At 46.5% G+C, this 25,906-nt stretch overlaps 1 protein-coding gene across 7 annotated transcripts; it reads right to left on the bottom strand.

The window, feature by feature from the left end:
* On the bottom strand, positions 1-25,597 carry LOC148643493 (clustered mitochondria protein homolog). 7 transcript variants are annotated; one of them, XM_088616586.1, is made up of 26 exons: positions 25,266-25,597; positions 17,536-17,726; positions 16,860-17,031; positions 16,613-16,756; positions 16,159-16,286; positions 15,643-15,797; positions 14,875-15,000; positions 14,471-14,618; positions 14,158-14,250; positions 13,122-13,816; positions 12,445-12,773; positions 11,213-11,317; positions 10,441-10,541; positions 9,839-9,991; positions 9,127-9,189; positions 8,510-8,760; positions 8,233-8,317; positions 7,794-7,947; positions 6,712-6,851; positions 6,068-6,148; positions 5,566-5,691; positions 4,884-5,005; positions 4,061-4,154; positions 3,456-3,590; positions 2,261-2,334; positions 1-1,793 (listed from the first exon to the last, which is right to left on the bottom strand). In XM_088616586.1, the coding sequence occupies exons 1-26, from the start codon at positions 25,375-25,377 to the stop codon at positions 1,610-1,612; spliced, it is 4,161 nt and encodes a 1,386-aa protein (XP_088472712.1). In that variant the 5' UTR covers positions 25,378-25,597; the 3' UTR covers positions 1-1,609. The 7 variants fall into 7 exon arrangements, with proteins under 7 accessions (XP_088472712.1, XP_088472713.1, XP_088472715.1 ...); XM_088616587.1 differs by having other exon boundaries at positions 17,536-17,723; XM_088616589.1 differs by lacking the exon at positions 25,266-25,597 and adding an exon at positions 24,229-24,368 and having other exon boundaries at positions 17,536-17,723.
* Positions 25,598-25,906: the final 309 nt, after the last annotated feature.

Below are 25,906 nucleotides of genomic sequence, written 5' to 3'. Positions count from 1 at the left end.
TTTTATCTGAAAATGGGCTTTTATTCAGCATTGCTACATATGTAGACAAATTTTACTGTACCGTATTTCAGGCAGCTGATAGCTTTTTCAAAACAGAAATCCAAATTCATCCAAGACGTCCGACACCAAACACACGGTGTCACCATCAGAAATGAACCACAATTCAGTCTCCTACATATTTTTTGGTAAGACGCTCATTGTTACAGGTGCCTTGCGGAATCTAGTTTGGAAGGCTTGCTGTGCACATCTATGCTATTGGCATGAGCTGGAACAGCAAAAGTGTTTTACAGAATGAACAGCTGTGGAGACCCCATGGGAATTAACAGATGTCAAAACCTGAAAAAAAAGAGATTAGCTTGCAAGCAGAATTATTTAAAGTGGAAAAACTTCCCAAATTGTCAGCATGTAACACTCTTGACATATAATTCTCACGAGACAATGAATTCAGAGACAAGACTCACGTCTGCCACGGTAGGGAGTCCCTTACCCAGAATTCCTTAATTGGGCCCAAAGTACAGCAGAACTGAAGACAAGGCGATGATCAGGACAACGTCACCAAAACAAAAACTTACAATAACACCCAAGTGAAGCTCATCCAGATATTACTTTGTGTATAAAAATGTCTGGAAAAGTTCACCCTATCATTTGACTTTAAGAAGCTTCAACAACCCCAAAAAACACACACCCAACCCCTTCTCTCTCCCAGCAAACGAGCAGAGAACAAACTTTGTCGGATTGATTTGGACGTTTCAAAATCTTTACACTTCCACCCACGTGATTAAAGTACCTGCCGAAACCCAGAGACATATAGATACATACATTTACCCATGTATATATTTATATAAAAACAGACTATGGAAACTCACAGATAAATTACCAAATTTTAAAATGGCTTTTAAGAGAATCCATTTTCAGGACACATATAACGTGTTACAAATAAATCTTAGACAGGGCAGACATTTTACCCTTCTAAAAGCAATTGTCTATATATTTATATCTATATACATATATACTGCTACCATGTCAGTCTTTGCACAGTCATAGATATAACTATATAGAACACATGATCCTGTCAAGGTAAGGGGTGTTTTTTGCAGCCCCATTTCGGAAACATAAAGATCACACATTCCAAAGCTCACACTTTTTTTTTTCTTCACCACAGTGCACCGAACAGCCAAAAAAAAAAAAAATCACCTGAGATTTCAGTATACCTCAACTGAAAGCTTGCATTTTTCAAGGAACAATTCCGGGCTGAGCTGCTGTCTCTCTCTCAGGTGGGTTTATGAGCTTTTTTCCCTCCCTCTGTGGGGCTGTGATGGGGGTGGAAGAAAAACGGGGGCTCCCAGGGGGGTTAGGGTATGGGGTGGGGGAGCCGAGGTGAGAAGGGTCAGCGTTATGGCTCTGCGTAATTTCCCCAACGTCCTCGTCACCCACAGCCTCCTCCTACCCCCCAGTCAGAAGCAACGCAACACTCATACAGCTCCCATGCAATCTCATATTCATTCATTCCAGCTCTCTCTCTCCCGACCTCCCTCATACCCATTTTCCCCACACCCCCTCCCTCCCCTTATGTTAAAATAGATCGTTCAAATATCTGAAGTCCACACATTCAGACGGACGGCTGCTGTGGCGCTGTGGCCTCCTGCGCAGAGGGGGCGCTCTGCATCTTTTCTGCAGTCAGTTTGTTTTCCAGCTCTGGCTGGCTGCTCTCTTGCTGCTCCTCGCTCTTGCCCGAGTCCTGCAGCTGCTGCCTTCTCTGCACCTCTGCCTTCAGGTTCTCCAGATCCTTTTGGCTGCAGGGGGAAGAGTAACCAGCAGCAGTTTTAGAACGTTGCCAAGGAACACCCAAGTAATTCTTGTCTCTTTTGTTCTCTCCCAAGTATGAAAAGGTTACGGGCAAATTCACCTATCTTAGCACCTATTTCCTCTGATAGGGTGTAAATATTACATATTTATAAATTCATTTTTTTCCTATGAATTAAAAATCAGCACAGCATATCCAACCTCCACAATCCTAGCACTCTGACTGAAATGAAATAGTTTTCTCCATTTTCTACATTTATCCTATATAAAACTCTTTTATCGTTTGTATTTCAATTACCGGAACATGATGGGCATTTAAAGCACGAGCCCCCTTCTAGAAGTATTTTATTTCAACCAAATGGAAGAGAAATCTTCGCTCCTCCTAGGAACCCCTAGGACAGAAGTCGGGGTCCTCTGGATTTTGACATAAGCAAAAGAAACACAAAGCTTCTCTCACCTGAGAGGAATGAAGATGATACCGTTGATAATATTGAGCTGCTCCAGGACACTGGCCATGCTGGGAGCTGTGAACTGCAGGGAAAGATATCTCTCATTAAATTCAGTGACAAAGCCAACACACCACCGCCAAGCTCTATGGGACAGAAAAGGATCAGAAAGCCCATTTGATTTTCAATAACATGCATTCTATTTTTCTATGTATTGCATTTAAATTGCTTTTTTTTGTTTAGCTCTTAAAATCGCCCCTCCACCCCAATAGAGCTATAAAGCTCAGCGCTAGAATGTCAAATTTCTGCTCACAGATGTAATTATGCAAGTTGCTCCTGTGGAAGTCTTTGTGATGGGTGTGGACGTTTGGCACTAATTCAAATTCAATCTGAATTGAATTTGTGTGGAAACTTTATTGGCATGACCAATGAATTACAGTGTTGCCAAAGCAGAAACAATTAACAGAACATTTGCAGCAAGAAAAACTCATTACTCATTTACGGACATCACATACAGCATTGAGAGACTGGCTCACTGTCTGTTCCTCCGGCTGGGACAGGAGATCACACACTGTATTATTATTGAGAGACCTGCTCATTGTCTGTTCCTCAGACTGTGACAGGAGATCACACACTGTATTATTATTGAGAGACCTGCTCATTGTCTGTTTCTCAGACTGTGACAGGAGATCACACACTGTATTATTATTATTGAGAAACAGGCTCACTGTCTGTTCCTCAGACTGTGACAGGAGATTACATACTGTATTATTGAGAAACAGGCTCACTGTCTGTTCCTCAGGCTGGGACAGGACACCACGTACTGAGCTGCAGCTCCATTGAGCTTCCTTCCCCCTCCCCCAGCAGGATTGGAAGGATTGGCTGTTCAAATCCTGGGAGTTGTGGGAATTCTGGGATTAGCTGCGTTACGTATTTGTGGAAAAAGTTAGGCACAAATCTGGGGAACTTATTGTGCCATCTACACTTCCGAATGAAAAGTTTTTAAAAGGAAGATTCTGAGAGGGAGAGCTCAGAATCCATTTCCAATCCACCACATCCATTTTTAACCCACCTCAAAGGGCACCATGTGCCCTTTGATCCAGAACGTGGCTGAGGGACTGACAAAATGTCACCCTATTCTTTTCAAAACGCCGCGAGAACGAGAGAAGGGGCTTGTTCGGAAAGGAAGGCGAGCTGGAGACTTACTTTGAGGGGCATGATGCTGGCGTTGGAGCCGTTCTTGTAGATCTCGTTCATGGTTCTCTGCAGGGCCACAGCTTGCTGCGTGAGGTACTTCAAGTACTCCGAGCTCTCCCGCGTCTTCTCATGTGCCTCTCCCACCTGCGCACAGGAACACGCCGGTCAGAGGTTACAACCCAAAACCCCCACAGGATTCCCCCTGTGCTCCGCAAGTCCTTCTCGGGAAACCTGCACAGAATATCAGCAGTCCCAGGACTGGATCAACAGCAGGGGATTGGGCTGAAATGACAGCTCTTGGGTTTATAAAGACCTGCACTTTAGGCTCTAAGGGCACAGCTGTTGCTACTGTGTCCGAAAACAAATTTCCAGCCTGATCCCCAATTAACAAAAACAAGTACTAAGCAGGATGAAAAAAGGTTAGGGCCCAAATCTGGGGGAGTCGTGGAGCCAGCGACACTTCAATGAAAATTTTCAGGAAGATTCTGAGAGCTGTAAACGTGAACAGAGCAGGCTCGACCATCACATCCATTTTTATCCCTCTTAAAGTGGCACCGGGTGGCGTTATATCTTCGGGGATGCTTTCCGAGCTGGCGGTGAAGGGGCCGGCTCACCTGGTTCTTGTAAATGGTGTACCCCTCCTTCTCGTGCTGCAGCGCTGAGCGGAACTCGGCTTTGCTCTCGTACACCCTGGCGACCAGGTGATGGCTGCAGGGGCAGGCAGGGAGCAGAGGCTTAGTGACGAAGAGAGTCTCTTTTGGAATTGCACTCAGCGCTTTCTACCTTTCCAACAAGATTTAAACCTGCGATGCTGAAATTTGATCACGTACATGAAACTCAAAATAACTCTTTTCAACGGGATGAAGGCGCTGAACAGTAGATGTCACCATGCACAAGTTTTAACTGGAAGCAAGTTCCAGATCTCTTCACTCCTCAAGGATAGAAGTGGTAGTCAACTTACAGCCTTTCCCACTTGCTTCATTGCGGTAGCTGTGATTCTTTAAATCTATCATTATTTTGAAGGGAACAGGGTACTGTACCTATCAATTCTGAGTTGGACAGTTAAAAGAACTGGTTGACAAAATCTGCATTAAAGTGAATCAGAAGAGCCACATGCTGGCTCGCCCAGTTCTAGAACAACAGGCCTGCAAGCATACATCTAGTATATAAGATGCATATTATGTACTTATGACATTTATGCATTGCTATACATCAGTTATAAACCAAACATCCAGGGTAAAGCTGCTAAGCATTAAAACATAGCTTTAAATTACATTATTTACCATCACACAGAAGTGCATTAAAGACAATACAGAGCACTCCATTACGCTGTAAAGGAAACTTGTTTCACCCTATATAGAAGCTATCAATATCGAACACTGCAGCTGGATTTTAATGAGAGAGCCCTTTTCTATGGTTTTATAGTCCCATTTATACCTGAGGGCCACCTTTAAGGAGCGAGTGCCGTGATATTTGGAATTGATGGCTAAGGCATTCTCCAGGAAGCGCAAGGACAGGTCATACTCCATCACTCCATGTAGCACCAGACCAATGTTACTCTGTAAAAAGCAGTGGGGAGAGAGGCAGAGGGTCTTTGATGGTGTACACAAGCAGGCCAGCGCAGATTACCGTTTGTTGTGAATTACTTGCTTACATCTTTCCTTTCTCACAGTTACGCAAGGTAAAAGAACAAATACAGAGGTCTGATATCATCATCTAGAATTAAAGGAGTCTCTGATCTCTCCAGAAATGAGATCTGAGCAGCAAGATTACAGCACTGTCTAAACTGTTTTTGTAAAAAGCCAATTGGAATACTGCCACTAAAATACGTAAGAAAGCTACAAGCCTAATGTCATGAAATCTTCTTCTAAAGGGTTTATACAGGTGTTTCACCAAGGCTACTTACGAAAGCGGCAAAAATAAAAGTTACAGCCAGCGGCTCCAACATCAGAAAACCACAAAAGCATGTTTCTCAAACAATCAAGACTACTCAGTTTAAACTATTCTTTGCACTCACTGTCACGGCATCCCCCTTCTCCCACCAAAAAAAGGGGTGCACTCTCTCGTCCGCTTAACGAGGACGAAAAGCTCATATGTGCCCGTCCATGGGAATACGTACATCTAATAGGGCCATCTCTGGGTGATCCTCCCCACACACCAGCAGCATGAGGTAGCGGGCACGGTAGAGCAGCTTCAGGGCAGTGGACAGCTGACCGTTGGCAAAGCAGTAGAGAGACAGGTGCATCTGTCAAGTCAGAAAAGGGCAAGTGAAGGGAGATGTTGCACCCGTAAATATTTTAATAACAAGCCCATGTTATACCTCATGACCTCAAATAGCTTGAATTATTTTATCTAACGGGTTATTTATTAAGAAGGCACTTGAAGAGCACAAAAACAGAAAGCCCCCCCCCCCCCCCCAAGTTCCTGAAGAGTACCAAAAAGAATTAAACTTGTTTTTAAACTACTTCACTTCTTGTCCCAGCTGTGAGGGTGACACAAGCCACGCAACACACACAACGCACCGTGTCTCGCAATTCAAAGAAAAGCAAATGGCACTTTTTTCACTGGGCGGCACACCTGCAATGAGAATAGATCACCACAGAAGAAGAGTGCAGACTCACGTATTCCTGTATAGTGTTCGGATGCTCGATACCAAGTACTCTCTCGCTCATCAGCACGGCCTTCTGCTGGTTACTGAGGGCCTGGCACAAGGGAAACACGCACACGACTGATGACCTCTTTGTGGGAATCGTTCTCAAAAGCCACTGCAGCATGCAGGAAAACTCACTAACACATGTTTTACATTACCAAGAACATTTGGTCAGTCCCGAAAGATGATTACGTTCTTTTTACCGTTTGATTCTGAACTTTTTCTTTCCCCCCTTCTGCCAGAGTAAGCAAATCGCAGAATTCAGGACAAATCAAAGCAACTACAGATGCCAGTATGCTGTGGTTAACCCTTGTAACATCTGGTGCACAAATATTGCTGCTGCAGCATAAGAAGAAATCACAGCTGCCTCACTTGAGAGAAGAGAATGGACTTAAGAGTACATCAAAGGAAAACCCTGTAACTATATCAGACCAGTTTCTTAGTTTATAGAGTACATACATGACTGATGTCCCATTTTGCTAGTGACTGACCCTTAGTTTTACGATATGGGAATTTTCATGCCTGGTATTTTTTACTGCAAAGGACTTTGAAACTTTTAATGTGTTCAGCAAATGAGCAGAGCTGAGATATAACAGCTGTGTGAGACGGCTGTACCTCGGGGTAGTCTCCCATGATGTAGTTGAGGCGAGCGAGCAGACGCAGACAGGCGCAGATCTCCACATGCATGGCGCCGTATACATTGTTGAAGAGGTTCAGAGCTTCATTGATCAGCTCACAGCCCTCCTTCAGGAAGCCTGTAACCAAAACAGTACAAGACACTGCTGTCTTCTGGACTGGGTGTTGCATAGCATTTTATCCCAAAGGTTTCTTTAAAGAAATCTTATCAGTGGATTGCAGGTGCTTTGATCTAAGTGTCTTTATTTCATAAACACCAGCAGCTAAAACAATGCAATGAGTACATTTAACAAACCTAGGGTAACAATAACCTAAGATACAACAGCACCATGGAACATAATGATCAACGCAACAAAGCCAAGCAAAAAGATTAAAAAGAAAGTAAGTCAATCATGGCTTTAAATTTACATAAATCAATTTCTAGGAGCTAAAAAACAAGATTGAGAAATGTGTATGTTAGCAACTATTCCTCATATATGCCAAATTCTTTAAATATAGGAGTGGACTCAGTACAGCCCCTACTAATGTGCAGCAACCACTTGGGTGACACATGGTGGTCATTGTTCCCCAGCAGCCTCACTGCGTAGCAGATCAGGCAGAGAAAAGAGAATGGAATGGAATTAGGGGGAGAACTTTAGGCAAATCAGGCTACTCAAGCCTAATCACCCTATTCTTATGAACAGTGCCATGCAATGTTTAATGACCAAGTAATCAGGACCTCTGTTTGATCATCTCCTATGGCACAGCATTTCCTGTTGCCATGCTGTGACACTGGACATTCAGGTCAAGAATGAAGAGTGCTGCCTACTGGTCCACGTACACCACTCATAGGAGCAATCTGATTTTCCTTAAGTGGTCTCCCATCACAGTACTGATCAGACTCAGCCTTGCTTAGTTACCAAGATATGATCGGTATACAAAGTGGTAAATTGTGCGGTCTTAAGTTTATATTGGTTTTCCTCAGTATTCCTTATCAGGGTATGCCTATTGTGATTTTAATTTCCTAGATTTTCTCTCAACACAATCAGATCAACGTGCCAGATTGCAGAAAGGTACTTTACCTTGCTGGACCTTGGCCTGGCCGCTCTGGAAGAAGTGGAAGGCATCAGAGGCTTTTGGGTTGACATGTTTGACCACAGGGAAGATATTGAGGATGTCCTCCTCTGTGAAGGCAGGCTTGTGACGGCTGTCGAAGTTGTATTCTTTTATGAGGATCTGTGAAGAAGTGACAAAGGTGTGATCTTAAAATATAGCAACACAACACAGTAAGACTTAAAACTCTGATTAGATGAAAATCCCGATTAATGATGTTGGTTAAAAAAAGCAGTTGAAGAAGTGGCTGACAGCTCCACACCCTGGAAGCAGACAGTTTCCTCTCTACTGTTTCGTTTGCAGATTTTTTTCCAGGTAGTCAATGCAATCGGAATCATATTGCAATCTGGAGTCAATGCAGTCTTGGTCATCCTAGAAGCATTGCTTCCCCAATGTATCAGCACTCACCTGGAAGCCAGTTTTGACAGAGATTTCTCTCAACAGTGTTATCTTCTGCAGCCCATACTTGTCCACAGCCTGATCCACATTCTCACTGCCAGAGTAAGAAACCAAGAACAGAATGAGCTGCTTATAGCTGGAAAACGAATGGCCTCTTAAGGCCGCATGGAATAGTATCAGTGTGCATGTGTGCTTCATCCAGACACTGCAAAAAGGTGATGAGCACGGCCTTAGTATTGCATAGTGCACTGAAGTCAGACGCTGTCTGCGTGCTAGGCTCTCTCACCACTGCAGAGTGAAGTGGTAGTAGCTCTGTGCCTCGGAGGCGATGTTCTTCCACAGCTCGCTGGGGGTCAGGCTGGCCCAGGCGGTGTTGTCTCCACTGCCACCTCCCGGCACCCTGTTGCGCCGGCGCCGGTTCTTCCTCTTAGACACCAGCTCATCGGCGGGCAGATGGGCCACGGCATCCGGGAAGGAGCTCAGGCAGCAGTTGAGGAAGTGGCTGACGGCGGCAGAGAGGGCAGACAGCTCCACACCCTGGAAGCAGAACAGCTCCCGTCACTTAACTGTCGACCTGTATCTCCTCCACTTCATCTCACTATTGTGCAAATGATTCTCCTCCATCAGGTTTGTTTTTCTATCCCCTCCCTAAACACAGCATCCTAATCATTCTTGAAACTTCTCCAGCCTTTTACCCCGGAGGCCTGACATTTAAACTGAACAAAGAAAGCAGAAAATTCACATGGTCTTGCCAATGTATACACATGCAAAACAATTGTTGGTTCCTGGCAAGATGCAAAGAGACTTTTTTCATGTCAATATTCCATTCTGGGAATTCTGGGTTTTAAGTTAATCAAATATTGTTGTTGAATACTCAAAAGATGAAACATTTCAAGACCTTACCTGGAGATACGTCTTGAAGACATGTTTTGCACACCTGGTAATCAACTCGCCAATTCCAATTTTCTAAGAAACAAAAGAAAAAAAAATCACAAGTTATTAATTCTTCCAGTTTACAAGTCACCTGACAGTTTTTAAAAAAATCAGCCAATGAAACTGTGCTTAAACACTGGAAATCAGGATTTCCATTAAAGTTGCATCCACTCTTGCATGGGGAACTGCTGTTGAGATTCCACTGCGAAATGTCTACTAGTACTCCAGGTTAGGGAACTCTTAAAATGCTAAAGATTTTCAGCTCTTCATGTTTTTTTTACACTTACATGTGAAGCAGCTATGCAGCTTCAGAGTTAAAATTCTTTGTGATTAACATGACAATTGATGTAAATAAAGTCAGCTATTACAAACTATGCAAAACAGGTCATTTGCTGTGACCTACTGTTTTCGTAAAACAAGTATCCTAATGCAAAAAAACATCTGGGACTTCTTTTATGGATTCCTGCATGTTCTCTTTTAGAAATAGGAAGTCAGCTCCCAGTTTGGCAGATAGATCTAGATGTAGCAGATAGGTATAAATACTTCTGCAGACCATGTGGTGCAGACCCAAAGCAAATTATTCTTATGAACCGTTCCTGCATTATTGTACTATAAGCTATTACAGTGCCATAACTAATTGCTTTAGCAGAGCAATTCGTTTTGAAGGCACAGTGGCACTCACATAAATGTGGTCGAGCTGTGCTCTAGCAGGGGTCTTGTCGATGAAATCAAGCACGTTGCCCAGGTAGCGCACATTGATGCCATGCTGATGGAGGGCTTCAGTCAGCGTGGCACCATCCATTGGCAAGGCACTGTGGTCCAGAAAATCCTTCACCTGCACATAGAGGAGAGGAATGGCAGGGGAGTCAAACTGGCAGAGCAACACCAAAGCTGTTAATTACAGGGCGCACGTGTATTTTTTCAATGAAATGTTTGCGCTTAAATTCTGAACCACTTTCATTCTGCTATATTATCATAGAAGACTTCATTTAATACAAAAAACATATCTCCTTGATCGTAAAAACATTTACAGAGCATACCTCTCACTATTTACTGGCATCTTCAGCATTTAAGATCTCACTAGTGAAAAATGCAACTTCTGCATTTTAAGCGAACCATAATTCCTAAAATGGTTTAAATGCACTCAGTCAGATAGCTAATCACTTCAGCAAAAATATACAGATTTATTGAAGACGTTTCTGGACCAATAAGATGCTAAAGAGAGGACAAGGCTGATGGCTGGATAGTCCTGCCTTCTTAAGGAACCACTCGGAGGGAACGCACCAGCGAGGGGATCTGACAGGAAACAAGGAAGGCGGCAGCATCCTTCAGGAGCTGCTTCTGCTTCTGGACGTCCTCAAGGCTGTCCTCAGGAAACCGCACTCCTGCCACAGACCGAGACAAACTGGTTGAACAGTGCATCTTCATGGGAAAACCAGCCACTCTGTAGAGTCAGGTGACTGGAACACCATCAACCAAGCTTGGTAAGCTAGAATTGGTAAAGGCCAATGGGAAATTTGGCCAGGACGCCGGGGTAACACTCCTACTCTTTTCAAGAAAAACCTTGGAATTTGTAATGACCACAGAGAGTTAGGACCTCAGTTTAATGTCTCATCTGAAGGATGGTGCCTTTTTTATACAGTATAGTGTCCCCAGCACTATATCGGGGCAGTAGGATCCACACAGACCGCAGGGTGAGCATCCCCTACTGGCCCCACTAACACCTCTTCCAGCAGCAACCTTAGCTTTCCCAGGAGGTCTCCCAGCCAGGTACTGACCAGGCTCACACCTGCTGAGCTTCAGTGGGTTTCCAGTGTTGAGTTGCAGGGTGGATATAACTGCTGGCTGTATCAAAATGACTTAAAGAGAACCTAAAGGATCGAATCTGAGAAATGTTGCAAAACCAGAGACATCTTGAAACACTCCCGTTTTATAGCACAAGAAATACCAAAACTGTTCAAGCGGAGCCCAAGTTCCCATTACTTTACCAAGCAGAAACATCTCAAAAGGAACTCCAGGAATGATGAATGCCAAAGGAGAAAAGCCCCACAGCTACCTGGAGAGAAGATGTCGGGGTTGAAGCGGATGTCGAAGGAGGTGTTGCTGATAGAGCCCACGGCTTTGCAGGCATTGAGGACCACATCCCGACTCTTGGCATCAGCTGGGGCAACGAGCAACCGGAGCAGAGATTAAGGAACCAAGGAAAAGACTGATTAAATCATGACGCCAACAGATGCCTGGAATTAAGAACAATTCTGATAGTTCTGCACAGGGAATCACAATCATCCCACCAACTTCTATGTTCTTGTAAGCAGTGAAACAGAGCCCTTCTGCCACCCGATTGTCTTTTCATAGGATCGCAACATTAAAGCATTAAAGCCTTTGAACTGAATTAAGAAATAAACATGACTCTTATCAAGGATTAAGGCACTCCACCGCACCGGCCCACATCCTTAGTGAAACGTGAATCAACCCAGAGGAACTGAAAGAATCCACATGGATGTATACATCCTGAGTAGTTTCACAATCTAAAGAAAGTATATATAGGCATCGTTCTACAGAACACCTTCCCTGGCACAAAAAAGGCAATTTACTTAACCCTCCAAATCCCACAGAAATGTTAATTGTCATTAAGACTTTATTTAACAATCCAACATGCTTTAATGGTTAATCACTCGGGGGATTAATGGAAAAAAAGCAAAGCCTGTGTCCAGACTCAAACCAGAGGAGATTAGAAGAGAGAGATAAATGATTGTCACTGTGGCATGAATCACCAAGGAGCCACAATCCATGCTGATTAACGTGGACCCACACTAACGAGAGGAGACGGCGGACTGGAGAGAGAGAGAGATGAGACTCCATTGTGGAGAGGCGCAGAAATATTTTTGGTGACGTTGCCCCGACGAAGTGCCAAGGCTCACTCTACACTCAAAAGAAAGGTAGTGAAGTCTTTAGCCGGGGGGGGGGGGGAACTTGCATTTTTGTCCTTCCAATTGAAAAAACAAAAAGAACCAGCTCAGGGGCACGTGATATTCAAGCAGGACTGTCACACTGAGGGGCAAAACGAACACTGAAGAAAACAGCAATGACAGAACGCAGATAACGTTCAAAGGGTGAAGTAAAATGCTTCCTACAGTATGTTAAGTGGTCCTGTGACCAGCAGTCTCAGCTCCTATTCTTTACCATTGTGGATGAACATAGAAGTGTTGTTGCACATGTCCACCAGGAGTGACTCATCTCCCCAGCACTCCCTCTCTCTCTCCTCCGGTCACGAGGACAGCCCAATACCTGTTCCATCGTCTGCTGCTACGGCCTCAGCAAGCTCTTTTGCCTGGGCTAGTCCCGGGATATTTTCCTCTGCGCCCTTACCCTCCGAGGACCGGGGGGTCTCGCACTCCCCGTTCTCAGGCTGACCGAGGGCCTGGGGCAAGGGCCCGTTGGCCGCCGTTGCCGTAGGAACGGCCGCCTCGTCCCCGTCCTGGGACGGGGGGTCCTGGGAAGGCGAGGACTCCAGGTCGCCGTTCGCCACCAGGGCCGGCGGCACGCTGCCGCCACAGTCCCTGCTGGCTTTCTGCTGCATGAGCTGAAGAGCAGCCATCTTCATGAAGAGGAGGTACCTGAGGCACCAAAGGAACATCTCAGCGCGAGGCCACACACAGCTCGCTCCCCACCCCCCCAACCAGCCCAGCAGGAATTTCTGCACACCCAAGTTCAGCGTTGCAAGAAAGACTTCTTCAATACTGCCATCTGCATTCAAAATCAACGGGAAGGTCTACAAAACACAAAACCTGGGCTACCACATAACAAGAACTAAGTGAAGAATTATCAGTAAGTAGAAGCAGCATGCAAAATAATAAACTCAGCATTTGTTCTTACTAACATACAGTGAAGCACGTTTGCGCATTACTAGCCTTGCCAGGCCCCAGGAGGTGGTCGCGCCACGCCCAGGCCCCTGGCACCCTCACCTGTGCTCCACGAAGGCCTCGATGAGCTCCTGCCGCAGGCACGCCAGGCGGTGGCGGTGCTGGCGCGGGAAGCCCAGCCGCCTGCACTCCGGCGGCAGCTCCTCGCCCTCCACGGGCAGGAAGTTGAGGTCGGGGGGGAAGGTGCGCAGGAGGTCCAGGATGTAGTGGCGCCCGTCGTTGCCGATGATGCCCTTGCACTCCACGGAGGAGCACAGCTCCGCGGCCTCGGCCTTCTCGTTGAGCACCGCGTGGCGCTGGATCTTCAGCGGCCGGCTGGTCTTCTCCAGGAGCTCCAGGTACTTGGGGTGGGACACCACGGTCTTGCCGAAGTCGATGGAGCCGTAGATGACGCTCTGCTCCTGCTCGCGCTCCAGGATGCCGGGGATGATGGACTGGGCAGTGACGCGGTAGCCGCGGTAGTCCACCACCACGGTGCCCAGCGTGTACAGCCCCTCCACGTCCACCGCCCCGTAGGCCCGCACCCCGTTCAGGTCGTTGGTGGGGGCGGCGTGGGCGGCGCTGTCCCCGCCCAGCTCGCGGTAGTGGTCGCGCACGTCGAAGCCCAGGCTGAAGAAGATGTTGTTCCAGATGAACATCTGCATGCGCGTCTCCTCGCCGGGGTTGATGGCCATCACGTTGCCGTCGATGACCGCCATGGCCCCCCGCGTGGCGGCCGCCGCGAAGTCGCTGTGCACCTGCCCCGGGGGACACAACGGTGATGTCCACACTAGCCAGAAAGCTGCGGGGACTCTGGCAAGAATCGCGTGCCAGTCCTTTTAAATACCCCCGCACACAAGGCTGGCATTGGAACGATATAAACCCGTAGCGCTCCGCTTAATTTAGAATAACACTCCATGCAAAGTTAACAACTCGGTGCAGACTTCTGCAGCTCTCGGTTTTGTTTTGCAGCTCTCCTGCATTCCAAAGATAAAAAAGCCCTTCAATTTAAGCCTCAATTTTGAAGTTTATTTCTGGACAGGGTTTCAAAACAAGTTTGAAAGCTTCCCCCGTTTTAAAGAGACGTAGTAAAGCTCACCTTGAAGATGGCTCTCTCCCTCAGCAGCCTCTCGGGCAGGTTCTTGCGTGGCAGCTCTCTGGTCGTCTGGAGCTCTTCATTCCAGTCCCGTGTCTAAATAAAACCACACCGGTCACTCAAGCCAACGCTATGCAGGGACTTTGTTCACCGAAGATGAGAAGAGCCAAATCCTTAAGCAGCTTAACTATGCCTGCAAACCAATTTTCTGTCTCTTATTTCACTTCCTAACACCCACGCCACCCATCCCGTCCTGGGGTGTGGGTCTCACCCGCTATCAAAGCTCGCGAGCTTGTTTCTCGTTACACGGACATACCTGGCCAGGTATGTGTTCCTCGTAGCCCAGCCGGGAAGTGTAAGCGTCTTCGGCTCGCACGCAGTCCATAGCATGGTCCACCTGTGGGGATGTCCAGCTGTACACCTGGAAGGGGGTGGCTATCCTCTCAAACGGGTGTCTCTGAACCCTGTGATCACAGACAGCAAACTCCCAGGTTACTCTCCAGAGTAACATACCAGCAGAATTAGTCAATTAGTATTAGAGGACAAAGCATCAACACATAAAATTAGCCATTTTCCTTGTAGTGACCACTGAACATAGTTAACTGATTAATGAATGTTAAAATCACACTGATCCATAGCTGGGAGGCAACCACTGCTTGATAAACTATCCCAACATAGTGTACACAGATAAGGCACACGATCTTCCGATACTGCACTTGCCTTTTCTTCTGCAGGGCTGTGAAGTTCTTCTTGAATGCTGGGCTGATCTGGCTCAGCAGCTCCACCAGGGAGTGGCTCAAGAAACTGGGGTTGGCTGGCTTGGGGTTGAAGGTGTAAGTAGTGGATCTGCGACGGAGGGAAAGCACGCCCACATTACAGCCACAAGCAGCCAATGCCTTCTCAAGATCATTTCCACACAAAGCAATTACCAGAGATAGATGAGCTAGGTAATATACTAGGTAATATTTTAAATTAAGACATATAAATAAGGGCTCCAGGGGGTGCAACAATGTTATTTTTAGATTTCTGGGTTAGAAATGCAATGAAACTAAAATGTACACACTAACATGTGAAACCTCCAATTCACACCACACTATAGACACCATTTCCAGGTATGTGCTGTGCCATACTGCCATCATTGTCCGTGATTCAGAACAAGGGAACAAAACATCTGGAGAGGGGGCCAGCAGTTACCCAGCAGGCTTGTGAAACCATCTCTTTCAATCCAACAGAATCATTGCTCTTGACTTCAAGATGGTTTTGCCAACAAATACAAATAAGTTAACTACTGTTACTTAGCCTCACCTATTGATCTTTTATTAGCATTCAATAGAATCTCAGCTGATAATGAATTCAAAGAATTATATATATATATTAAGCCACTATGCATACAATTCAATCTAAATGGTGGCCATCTTCTGTTCTGTGTTCCTGCATTCTGCTGGGTTGTGCTCCTTCCCTGGGGAACAAGTGTGGGCGCTCACTCACTGGTTGAGGTAGAATCCGCGGGTGGAGGCGGTGATGCTGATGTGTCTCTCCTCCACCGTCACCACGTACAAGTACATGAGATCCCCGTGCATCTTCCTGTTCCCGGGAGGCGGGTTCCAGCCGCTCATCGTCAGGACCTTCAGGCACTGCAAGGGCTGCCCGGGGACGGAGAGGACGAGAGGGCTTCATCACACAAGCCTAGCACGCCTTCAGCGCCTACTAGGTCAGCAAGCCAAGAGTGCGGTGTTGTGCCGCGCATCGCTGAAGAGGTCCGCTATTACTGCTTTAACTCACACACGGACAGCAAGAGCATCACACAAGCAAAGGTCAGTATCGAGCTCTACCGAGTGCAAGACCCCACATTAACATCTGTGATCTTTCCAGGCGACAGCTAGCGATTAGAAAACAAGGTCAGAAAGAGGGCAAGGTTCAAAGGTGAGAAGGGGACTCCAGAATAAGGCTCTTCCCCCACTCGGAGGCTGCAGTGCTCCACGGTGCCCTGGGCCTGGTGCTCACCTTCCAGTCCTTGCTCTGTGGCTGCAGGGGGGACAGCGGGCGGTCCTTGCTGCCGGGGAGGATGTGTTCCGGTGGGGTGCAGTCGATCTGCTCCAGCTCACTGCCCTTCTTCTTCCGCTTCCCGCTCTCTGGGCAAGAGAACACACAGGCGATCGGTGTCGCGCGAGGGGTGTCCCGTTACCCTTTTCGGAATGGTGCCCCTCAAACTCCTCGCGCACTGTAAGGCCACCCTTGCGCTACGTCACAAAAGGGCGGACTTGGAGGAGGGGCTTAGTGCAAGAGGAACTGGGACACGGCCCAACTCATCCAGACTCGGACCCTTTCCAAAGGATTTTCCGCTTAACGCATGTACCATCTGAACGCAGGGCCTGCACCGCTCATGGGGTTGGTGAACCCCAGAGACAGGGGCAGAAAGCAGATCCTACAGGTCCCGGTGCTGAACTCCAGGCCTCACCTCCCAGGTCGCCCTCGGTGAAAGCGCTCAGGAAGGAGAGCGAGTTACAGTCCACTCCGTTGTACGCGTCCGAGGGGTCCAGGCTCTTCAGGAGGTCCCGGATGTGACGCACGTGAATGCGAGCCTCCCGGACGGTGTAGGGCTCTGAGGGAGAGAGAGAGAGAGAGAGAAGACAACGTGGCAATGTTAAACGCCATCAGCTGCCCACCTGACAAGAGCAACGTCGGAGAATTAGGCTTCTGCTTACCTTCCACCACCTTGAGCACAGAGCCCTCCTGCAGGCCCTCGATGGACTTGAGCTCGGCGAAGTTGTCCAGCACATTGCCGTCCAGCTGCAAGGAGAAGCAGGTCCGGTGGCAGGTGTCCTCGCGGTCCATCAGCACCTGGTGGATCTCCTGTACCATCTCCTGGGGCGACACCTGAGGGGGGAGGAGGAGAAAAAGTGAGACAGAAGCCTAAGTCAACACCCGTTCAGGGACAAGACTCCTATTGATACTACTGGTCACCTGAGCTCAAAGACTTTGCGAAAATAAGAAAACTACTTCTTTAGAACAACTATGGATCTTCTGCTTTAACAAACTAAACACAATCAATTTCACCCTCTTACTTCCTGCTCCCCTTAATTGTTCTAAAGTAAGGTGCACCCCTAAACCAACAGTCCAGCAGGTTTTGCGGAGGTCTTTAAATCATCTTCGCATTTATGCACAAGAGTTCAATGGGTCCACTTGAGCCGTAACCAAGTTAAATTTAACCGTCATCCTGATGTCTCCATCTGCTAATGATTTAAGGAGAATTACAACATGCTACAGCATTAACCTGCACAAGTGGACTTGGGCTCCCACTGGCACTGTTACTGGCACCATGAGAAGCTGAGACACTGCAGGGGGCCAGCTGTGTAATGGGTGTGGGTGAAGGGTCGATACCTGCAGGTCAAAGGGCTCTGTGCCAGGGGCCTGAACCTTCACTGTGAAGCCCGTGTCCTGGATGACAATCACTTCCTGTTCGTTGGCGTCCTCTGCTTGATCCAGGTCTCCGCCTCCATTCTGCTTACACTCTTCTGTCTGCTCATGAGCCCCATCCCCATTCATCACGGAGGTGTCCACCGCGTGCCCTGCTGAGAGAAAGACGGCCTGAGACAGAGGCGAGCTGCAGGGTGTCTGGCTGGAGCCGGGGACCAGCCAGCCCTATAATCATAGCCCAGCCTGGCCCTGGAAGCTCTAGGTATGCACAGTGCCCAGGAATAAACTCACACAGAACCACGTGGGGAGGAAACACTCCAACATGAGCCACTCCACTAGGTTCTTTTGCCATGACCTTGCTTTGGCAGATACTTAATAAAACAGAACTTAATTTAAAGAGGCAGTAAATACTTCACCTTCGAACAAAACATGGGAGGGGGGATTTAACACGCCTTCAATATCATTTTACTTATTTTCAAGTCACTTAAAACATTCTTACCTTTTTCTCAGCCTCGTTTTCCAGCTCTAAGAGCAGGATTTATCAGAAGGGAAATCACTCGGATTGAATTGGTCAAATGACAAAAGAAAACCAAACACTGGCTTTAAATGTGGATAAGGGTATCTGCCAAGCAAAGACGTAACAAAAGTCCTTATTCAGCAGGAACCCAGGGTTACAGAAAGAATTTCAGTGCTCAATGTCACAAATCCTTAATTTCAATGTATCTTTACGTTCCTGCAAGAAAACGGTTATAGTTGTCTATTCACTGCAACGACTCGGACCAAGCTGGTTATACTGCAACTATGGCAAACCAGAGGGATGCTGGCCCCGTGCCCACGCCAGGGCCATTCTCCCCACCTGCACAGCAGAAGCCTGGCGAGACCGGTCTGTCCGCAGGGCTCCCAGCCAGCCCCTCCCCTTCTCCCAGCCCTTTGCACAAAGTCCTCTTTTCGCCAACGGGAGCTCCCATCCGGAGAGAAAGAGGAGGCTCGCACCGAGTCCGGGCTATCACATCCAGTGAAGCGGGGCAGGGAGCTGGAAGCCTGGCGCTTGGGGAGACTGGCGATCCGCGAGCTCCCTGCACAGACGTGCCCTGCCCACCACACCCGCCCAGCCGTGGTCTCCTTCGCCTGCCTGGCACAGGAGCTCTGCGCAGCTCATGGGGCTCTTGGCTGGGAGGAAGCCCCACATCTTGGCCCTGCACCTCTGCACATACGCGGTTCCTGCTATCCACCAGTGGCGAGTTCTCCTGAAGCACACTGGAGCGTGCTGCAGAGACTGCGGGTTTCTGCTGGACAGGGACGGGGTTCAGAAGTGCGCCGTCTTCACCGGTATCAGGACTCAAGACCTGGATAGACTCCAAAGGCTCTGCATGGACAGGCACGCTCACCGGAGAACGGCTCGGAACAATCTCAGGGTAGATCAGGTCATGCAAGTCCTGTGAGCTCCTCTCCAAGGCACTTGGGAAAGCCTCAGGAATGGACGGGCTGGCTTTACGGACTTCAGGCAGCAAAGGGGACTGCTCGTCGCACCGGGCAGAAGTGTGCCTTCGCCATAAGCAGTCCGATAGAGAACGGCAGCAGTCCAATGTGGAAATGACTACATTTCCCATGATTCCATAAAGAGGCAGAGTCAGAACCACCTGACAAGGTTAACCCACCCCCTGCAATACACAAACCCTTCTTCCAGTTTTTCCTCAGTACTCATAGGGTTAGAAATCCCATCTGCAATGGCTGAATGGAAAGGAATGATGATGACTATGTAACCATTGAGATACTTGGTCTACTGTTGGATGACTAAAATTCCACAAAAACACATGCAAGTCTAAATAAAAGTCCTGAAACCTTGAATGGATTAATCGAGAAAGCAATTAAAAAAAACTCAGAAAACTCAGTCAAAAGATCCACATCAAAGCCTACTCCCAGGCCCAATCCGGTATTGCATATCTGAGCTGAGTCGGATTTCAGGGTTACACAGGGCACGTCTGCATGGAGAGACTGTTTACTCTCAGACAACTGCTGCCTGTCCTTGCTTACTGTCAAGGGCACCAGGGTGTCAGGGTTTGTGAGATCTCAAAGAAACAAACAAGGCAGCTGTTCTTACAAAGGAGGCTCCTTTGTGAGAACTGCAGCTTCTCCGGGTTGGAACCCATGTAGTCCAACTCACACATTCCCCTTCTGACCACTTCGATACAGCTTGCATATTCAGAAACACTTTAATAAGCGTAACAGATCAATAGCGGTATGCAATCAAACAGCACTTCAAGCACGTCTGAAGGCAAACAATCCCGACAACATCAAACCATTTCATTTAGATACAGCCGATTACCACTGTGAATGTAGAATTAAAAAAACAGAGAACACAACGTCAATACATTAACTTCCAAACTCAAGCAGCTCCTCGCTGGAAAGGACTCGCAATCCTTGTCAATGATTTGGGTCTTCTCATTTTAGAGTTTGCTAACCTTGTACTTCCTCTGCAAAAGGAAAGGCACAGTGAAAGGATTTCACGAAGGGACACCACACACGCACACACGAGGTGGCCCGTTTTAAACATCATCCAGTCATTCTCTGCTCTGTCACACCAGGTCTGCCCAGTCTGTTAGAAAACTTGGTAAGTTTTAAAAGTCTGCTATAAAAGAGCAGAAGGTCAGACGGTCTTCACCATTATATCCACTGTATCCAATAAAACTTGCAGGCTGAGTCCGTGCCTGGACTCCCCAGAACTGGAAAACTGGCAAATCAAGTGAATCAACACAAGACTGTACGGGCACGCTGTGGAGAAGCCTTTAATTACTCTTTTCAAGAACAGAAACAGGAGAGGGGAGGATTTCAGAGTAACTGCTGGAACCTCCCTTTAAAAGGAAATTCAACTGCAGAGGCAGTTTTACTCTCCAAGGCAAAACAAAAGCGATCAAGCTCCCCGAAGAGGAGAAATCCAATGCCAGTTTTTTTTCTCTCTCAAATCTGTTAAGCTTTTCTTATAACAGATTTGCGTTTGAAAAAGGAATGACGGGGGCTCCCAACCCGATTGACAGGAAAAAAGAAGAAGGGGAGAAAGTAGTCCAAGTGCAGAAACAGGCTCTGCCCCTTGCCTTCGGAGCCTCGGTCACCCCTACACGGCCTTCTCCCCGAGGAGAGGACCGAGCGCAACTCCTCTCCCCCCCTCTCTTCCTCCGCTTGACGCGCAGCGACAACCACAAAAACGGACGCCCGCAGAGCGGCGGAGAGAACGTCTCGTTCTTCGCCTCTTGTGAAGGAAAAACTAAAAAAAAATAAAAAAATCTACAAAGGGAACGTCAATAACTGCCTAAAGTCCAGCCAAGCTGAGCAGCTGCCAGGGGAGTCCAGTTGTATAAATAGACGGGCAAACGGATTCCTGCTCCCCTCCTTCTGCTGCCAAGACAGGCACAGAGGCCCTCACAGGCATGCTGTTTTATTTATTTTTTTAAGAGGGCCCCCTATCTGGGCACTCACTAACCATGGTTCCTATCCCAGAATGCTGTGGGGGGTTATTAGGATGCTGAGGATCAAGCTGGAATAAAACCCATGAGAACTAGAACTCGGGGAAAAGGAAAGGTCCAGGACCCAGCTACTCCAGTCACATTAGTTGCCTTTTAAACCTGCCTTACCGCCGTCGTTTTATGGGTTGGCACTAGCAAAGACTGTGGACAATGAAATGCAGGGCTTCACAATAGTTGAAGAGTTCGATGCTGGTGTTACTTTCGGCCACTGAATACAAGAATGTTTTTTTTTTAGCATTTTCCTCTCTCTCCCCTCCTTTTACCAGTAAAAGAGAACTGCATCCTGCAGCTCGAAGGCTGAATCATTATTCGGAGTAAACAGTGAAACGGCTGGTTAATAGGCAGTGACTGTCTCGGTTGTCTCTGGTAAATCATTCTCTCTCAACGGAGAAAGGCATCTGCCAATTACAGCATTGTGATTTGACGTTGCAGCTTGATGCTTCATGTAAGGTGGTGTGGTAAAGCCAGGAGAACATATTCAAGTGAAGGTTTTAATCAACTGACCAGACACAGAGCACAACAAGATAAACCTTATCTTACCGATGCACCCCTCTACAGTCGACTGTAGCTAGACCACCGCTGGATATGTCCTCTGGGAATAGCTGGAGAGCCCCTAAATGGTGATTAAAGTTACCTAATTAACAGGATGAGCTGCTTATAATGAGGTTTAAGGCATCAGCTTGTTTGATGTTTGTGTAAAATAAAAGAAAAGTTGAAACCCAGGGAGAACGAGTGGCCAGTTCAGGACCCCAGCCCTGACAAGGCAGTATGTGTTGCTGCGTCTTGCATTTCCCTGAAACACACAGTTGAATCTTTCCCAGGTCTGCCCCTAGCTGGGTGAAGTCCAGAGGCCTGGTCTGTGCCAGGACAGACACTTGCAGGCTATCGCTATGGTAGCAGAACAATGATACTGAATTCACACTAAAGAACATTCAGGAGACATTAGCACATCCACATGGCTGCCAGGGAAGGCCTGCTGATTTCAAAGCAAGGTCCACTGTTTCACAACACTCAAAAAAACAGCTCTTTAACACGCGACATTCTGTGGTCAGAAATGCGGGTAAGCGTTTACTATTCATAATGAAAATACATGAAGCTATAAGAATAGCAATTAGGTCCAGCATGATTGATAATCCACATATTTACTGCAGGCATACTACTTAGATACAGCCATACAGGTTGAATGAAAATCATCATCTATTAAAACGATGATGGCTTTGTATACACAGTAATAACACAATGGACTTCTACGTGCTAAATACAGTAATGTCCTCCCCCAGCAAAAAGTGTTGAGTAGCTGGTTAAAGTACATCCCTATAAGAAACAAATTGAAATTATCCCTTATTGACAAATAGGAAATTTCACTGTCCAATGTAGATTAGCATTATATTCACTTCAGAGTCCCTGGGCAGCAACACCTGAACTTTTGCATTGCAAAAAAACAGACTAACCCATATGGCTAAGAATCTTTACAACCAGAGTTCAGTACCCATGCCCCAGAGATTAGATTGAGAAATGGGATTAAGAGGGTCACAGCCCCTTAAACAGACCACTGCTATCATCGATACAATCCTGCCTTCTAATCTGCTGTCTGGGGTTTAGACTAGAAACAGCAGATATCTTTCTTTAACAGACCAGTAAAAGGCAGTCAGGGTCTGGTTTACTGCATGGTTAGTGCACCTTTTAAAATATCAGGGGAGTTAACCAAGAGGGGTAACACTTTGTAATTTGATGCATGTTTTTAGAAACCATCAGAAATGAATCTGCATAATGCAACTACCATCAACTCCCACTTAGGACAGAAAGACATTCCAAACTTATACACAAAACAGCTTCATGATGACCACATCCTAGGTGTGTGGGTGAAACACTTAAAAATAAACACTTAAAATATTGAGATGTTACTGACATACAACATACTGAATATGGTGGTATTGAACCATACTGATCATGAATTATTTGCGTTTGTAAAACTATGGTAACCAGCTGACAAAACCCAAGGCACGGCATTTTTAAACATTTAGGGGAAGGAAAGATGTCTGGGAAATATTTATTTTTTAATACAATTGCACACAGCATGTAAGGAGCCTGAATTTTTCTAAGGTATTGACTCAAGCAAGAATTAGTGTCTCCAAATGATAGGAAAAAATGCAGCAATCAAAGAAGTTTTTAAGTATATAGAAAAACAATATATATTCTAATTTTGCAATTTATATATCACAACCATATCATGATTCCAACTCTTTGTGAGTTAAGGAAAATGTAATATTGCTCAAACCTACCTTATCCCTAGTTTTAACTGGATAGAAGCTAATTTAAGAAGACTAAAGAAGAAAAATTGAAAATGTCACAATAAGAAAGAAATGACAATAAGGAAATAAGGAAAAGGAAATAATTATTGAGGCCCTCAAAATGGCTGCCTTGTCTTAAATGAACAATAAAAAAATACTGTAAAAATTGTCATAAAAATATGGGGAAACTATTCTTCCATTAGCATCAAATATCTTGGACAGCTGCACACAGGACAAGAAACGTCGAATGAGTATTAAACGTAAAAATGGAACGAGAAATCATGTTTGTGAGCAAAAACTGCCTTATTTCTCGTTAAGAGCAGCACTATCTAAAGAGTAAGGTACGCAACTGCACCACTTACAGTGTAGATGTTATTATTTGGATAATTGCATTTTATTTTGACGCTCCTCAACTTTAGAAAACACTTTTAAAAGCAATCAGAAATGCAGACAGTGGCACCTCACTCGTACAGAGCACAACTATCAGAAGTTATAAACAAGGTTAGTCGTGACACCTCTAGAACTGCCAATTCCCGGCTGGAATCCGTACCGCATGAACAGAGAAACAATCCGGTCTGCACCAAAAAACCGAGAGCTAATCCACAATGCTAACAGCCCTTTGTTAAAACTCAAGGTCCGAGACAGCAATAGGGCAGTACTGGCAATGTCTTGTGTCCCTGAGTTGTGTAACTTTTCAGTGCACTGAAAAGCCGTTTTTTTTTAACCAAAATCAAAATGCAACGGGATGCAGAAATCTTAGATCATGAAGGAACTGGGGTCTGTCGATGCATCAGCTAAAGGGGTCTTTAATACCACAATCGTTATTTCGCTAAAACGCCACTTACCAGCTGCCAGTATCCCTACACTCGCTCAGTATAACCTTCTCTGAGCACACAGAGGCACCATGACTTTAACTGAGGGACAGTTTCCACTTCCCGGTCGCGGAGCAGACAACCTTACATCTCCAGCTTCAGAGGGGGAGACAGGAACAACAATTTCAGCATCGACAAGGATACGGACGCCTCCGCTAGTCAAAAAAGCGCTACCGTGGTCGTATAACCTCTTTTACCATTAACAGACAGTCAATTGATGACCAGCGTGCATTTTTTACTCAATTAGTTGATTACTCTTATACACACACACCCCTATTTTTTCCGATGATTGTTCGGTTCCGCTGAAGGTGACCTTCAGTTCATTCATGCATGCCGCTTCCAGCACATGTGTGCAGCTGCATTATGAGATCAGAACTGTTATGAGAGGGGGGTCTTCCGTCCATAGAGTGGTATAATTCTTACAGAGTCCCAACGTGTGGCTGAAAATAGCGATCTTTTCACGCAGCTTTCTTATCAAGGTTTTTAACCCCCCAAAACTGAATGTTATTATTCATAAGCTACCCTCTCGAATCAACTCAAGTAGCTGTAAGCTCAGTAAGTAACCAAGCTCCCACAGCACAAAAACCTCGTATTCACAGTCCCGTGAAACGCAATTTATCTTTTACACCGTCAAACAGTGACCGACAGGATAGGGGACTCTGGACAACAAGAGAAAGCTGAGCTTCAGCTTTGAGGGACAGACCCCAATAATAAATGAGCCTCACACAGACAGTTATCAAACCGTAACTTTGGAAAACTGGTAAAGACGGCTGTACCATAAAAAACGTCGCTGAGAACTCGAATCCTAAAACCCCCCTCCGCTGAACGCAGAAGGACAACGTTTAGTTACCTATGTGTGTGGTATTACTGCAATTTGACCCGGTGGGCTGTTTCAAAAGGTCCTTCAGAATTCATGCGTTCTGCGTTACGAATTCGATCCGCAGTGAACATGAATGAGAAATCACATCCTGGGTATTGTTGCATTTATTTCGCAGAACATCAACACATACCGCAACCCCGAGAGTCTTTCCTGGCCACATCTCCTCTGTGGGTCTCCCCGTCTGTCAGCTCGCCGGTTTTATTTGGCACCGCTGCCGGGATGTCGTCTGTCTTGCTAACCATGGTGCGTCTGTGTCGCTCAAAGGCAGTCGAGATTCGCTGTGCCGGTGTGTTCAGAGGCCCCTTTAGCGCTGTGCGATTTTATACGTCTGTCCGTCCGCAGCCCCGCTGGAGAGCATGTAAAATCATAGGATCCAGCGGCAACAACTTCACCCAGGAAGGACAGAGCAGGACTCGCGGAGCCCCACGTGGTCTCTCCTCCTCCTGACCTTTTGCCTTTCTGATCTCTCGCCCGGCTCCGCCGCCAGGAGCATGCGCGGACACAACCCGGCTGGGAGGCGGAGATTGGCTTTATCGGGGTTATAGCAATAATATTTACACGGCTAACAAATCGTAAAATATTTCACGAAGATATAAAATAAAACATACAACATTTAGGATTTCTGCTGTCGCTGTATATTTTCCTTTCACCTTTAACCATTTACTGTTTTATAATGCTTACAACATGCGGTGGGATCAGTTATTTATCATCTCACAGGGTATATATAACCTGACACGGCTTGCTCACCTAATATCTGAGTATACTCTGAAA

This window comes from Lepisosteus platostomus, chromosome 22, assembly GCF_059453375.1.
Source record: "Lepisosteus platostomus isolate fLepPlt1 chromosome 22, fLepPlt1.hap1, whole genome shotgun sequence".
Taxonomy (NCBI): Eukaryota; Metazoa; Chordata; class Actinopteri; order Semionotiformes; family Lepisosteidae; genus Lepisosteus; species Lepisosteus platostomus.
The sequence above is the reverse complement of the archived record's forward strand: the minus strand, read 5'-3'. Positions and strand labels throughout refer to the sequence as shown.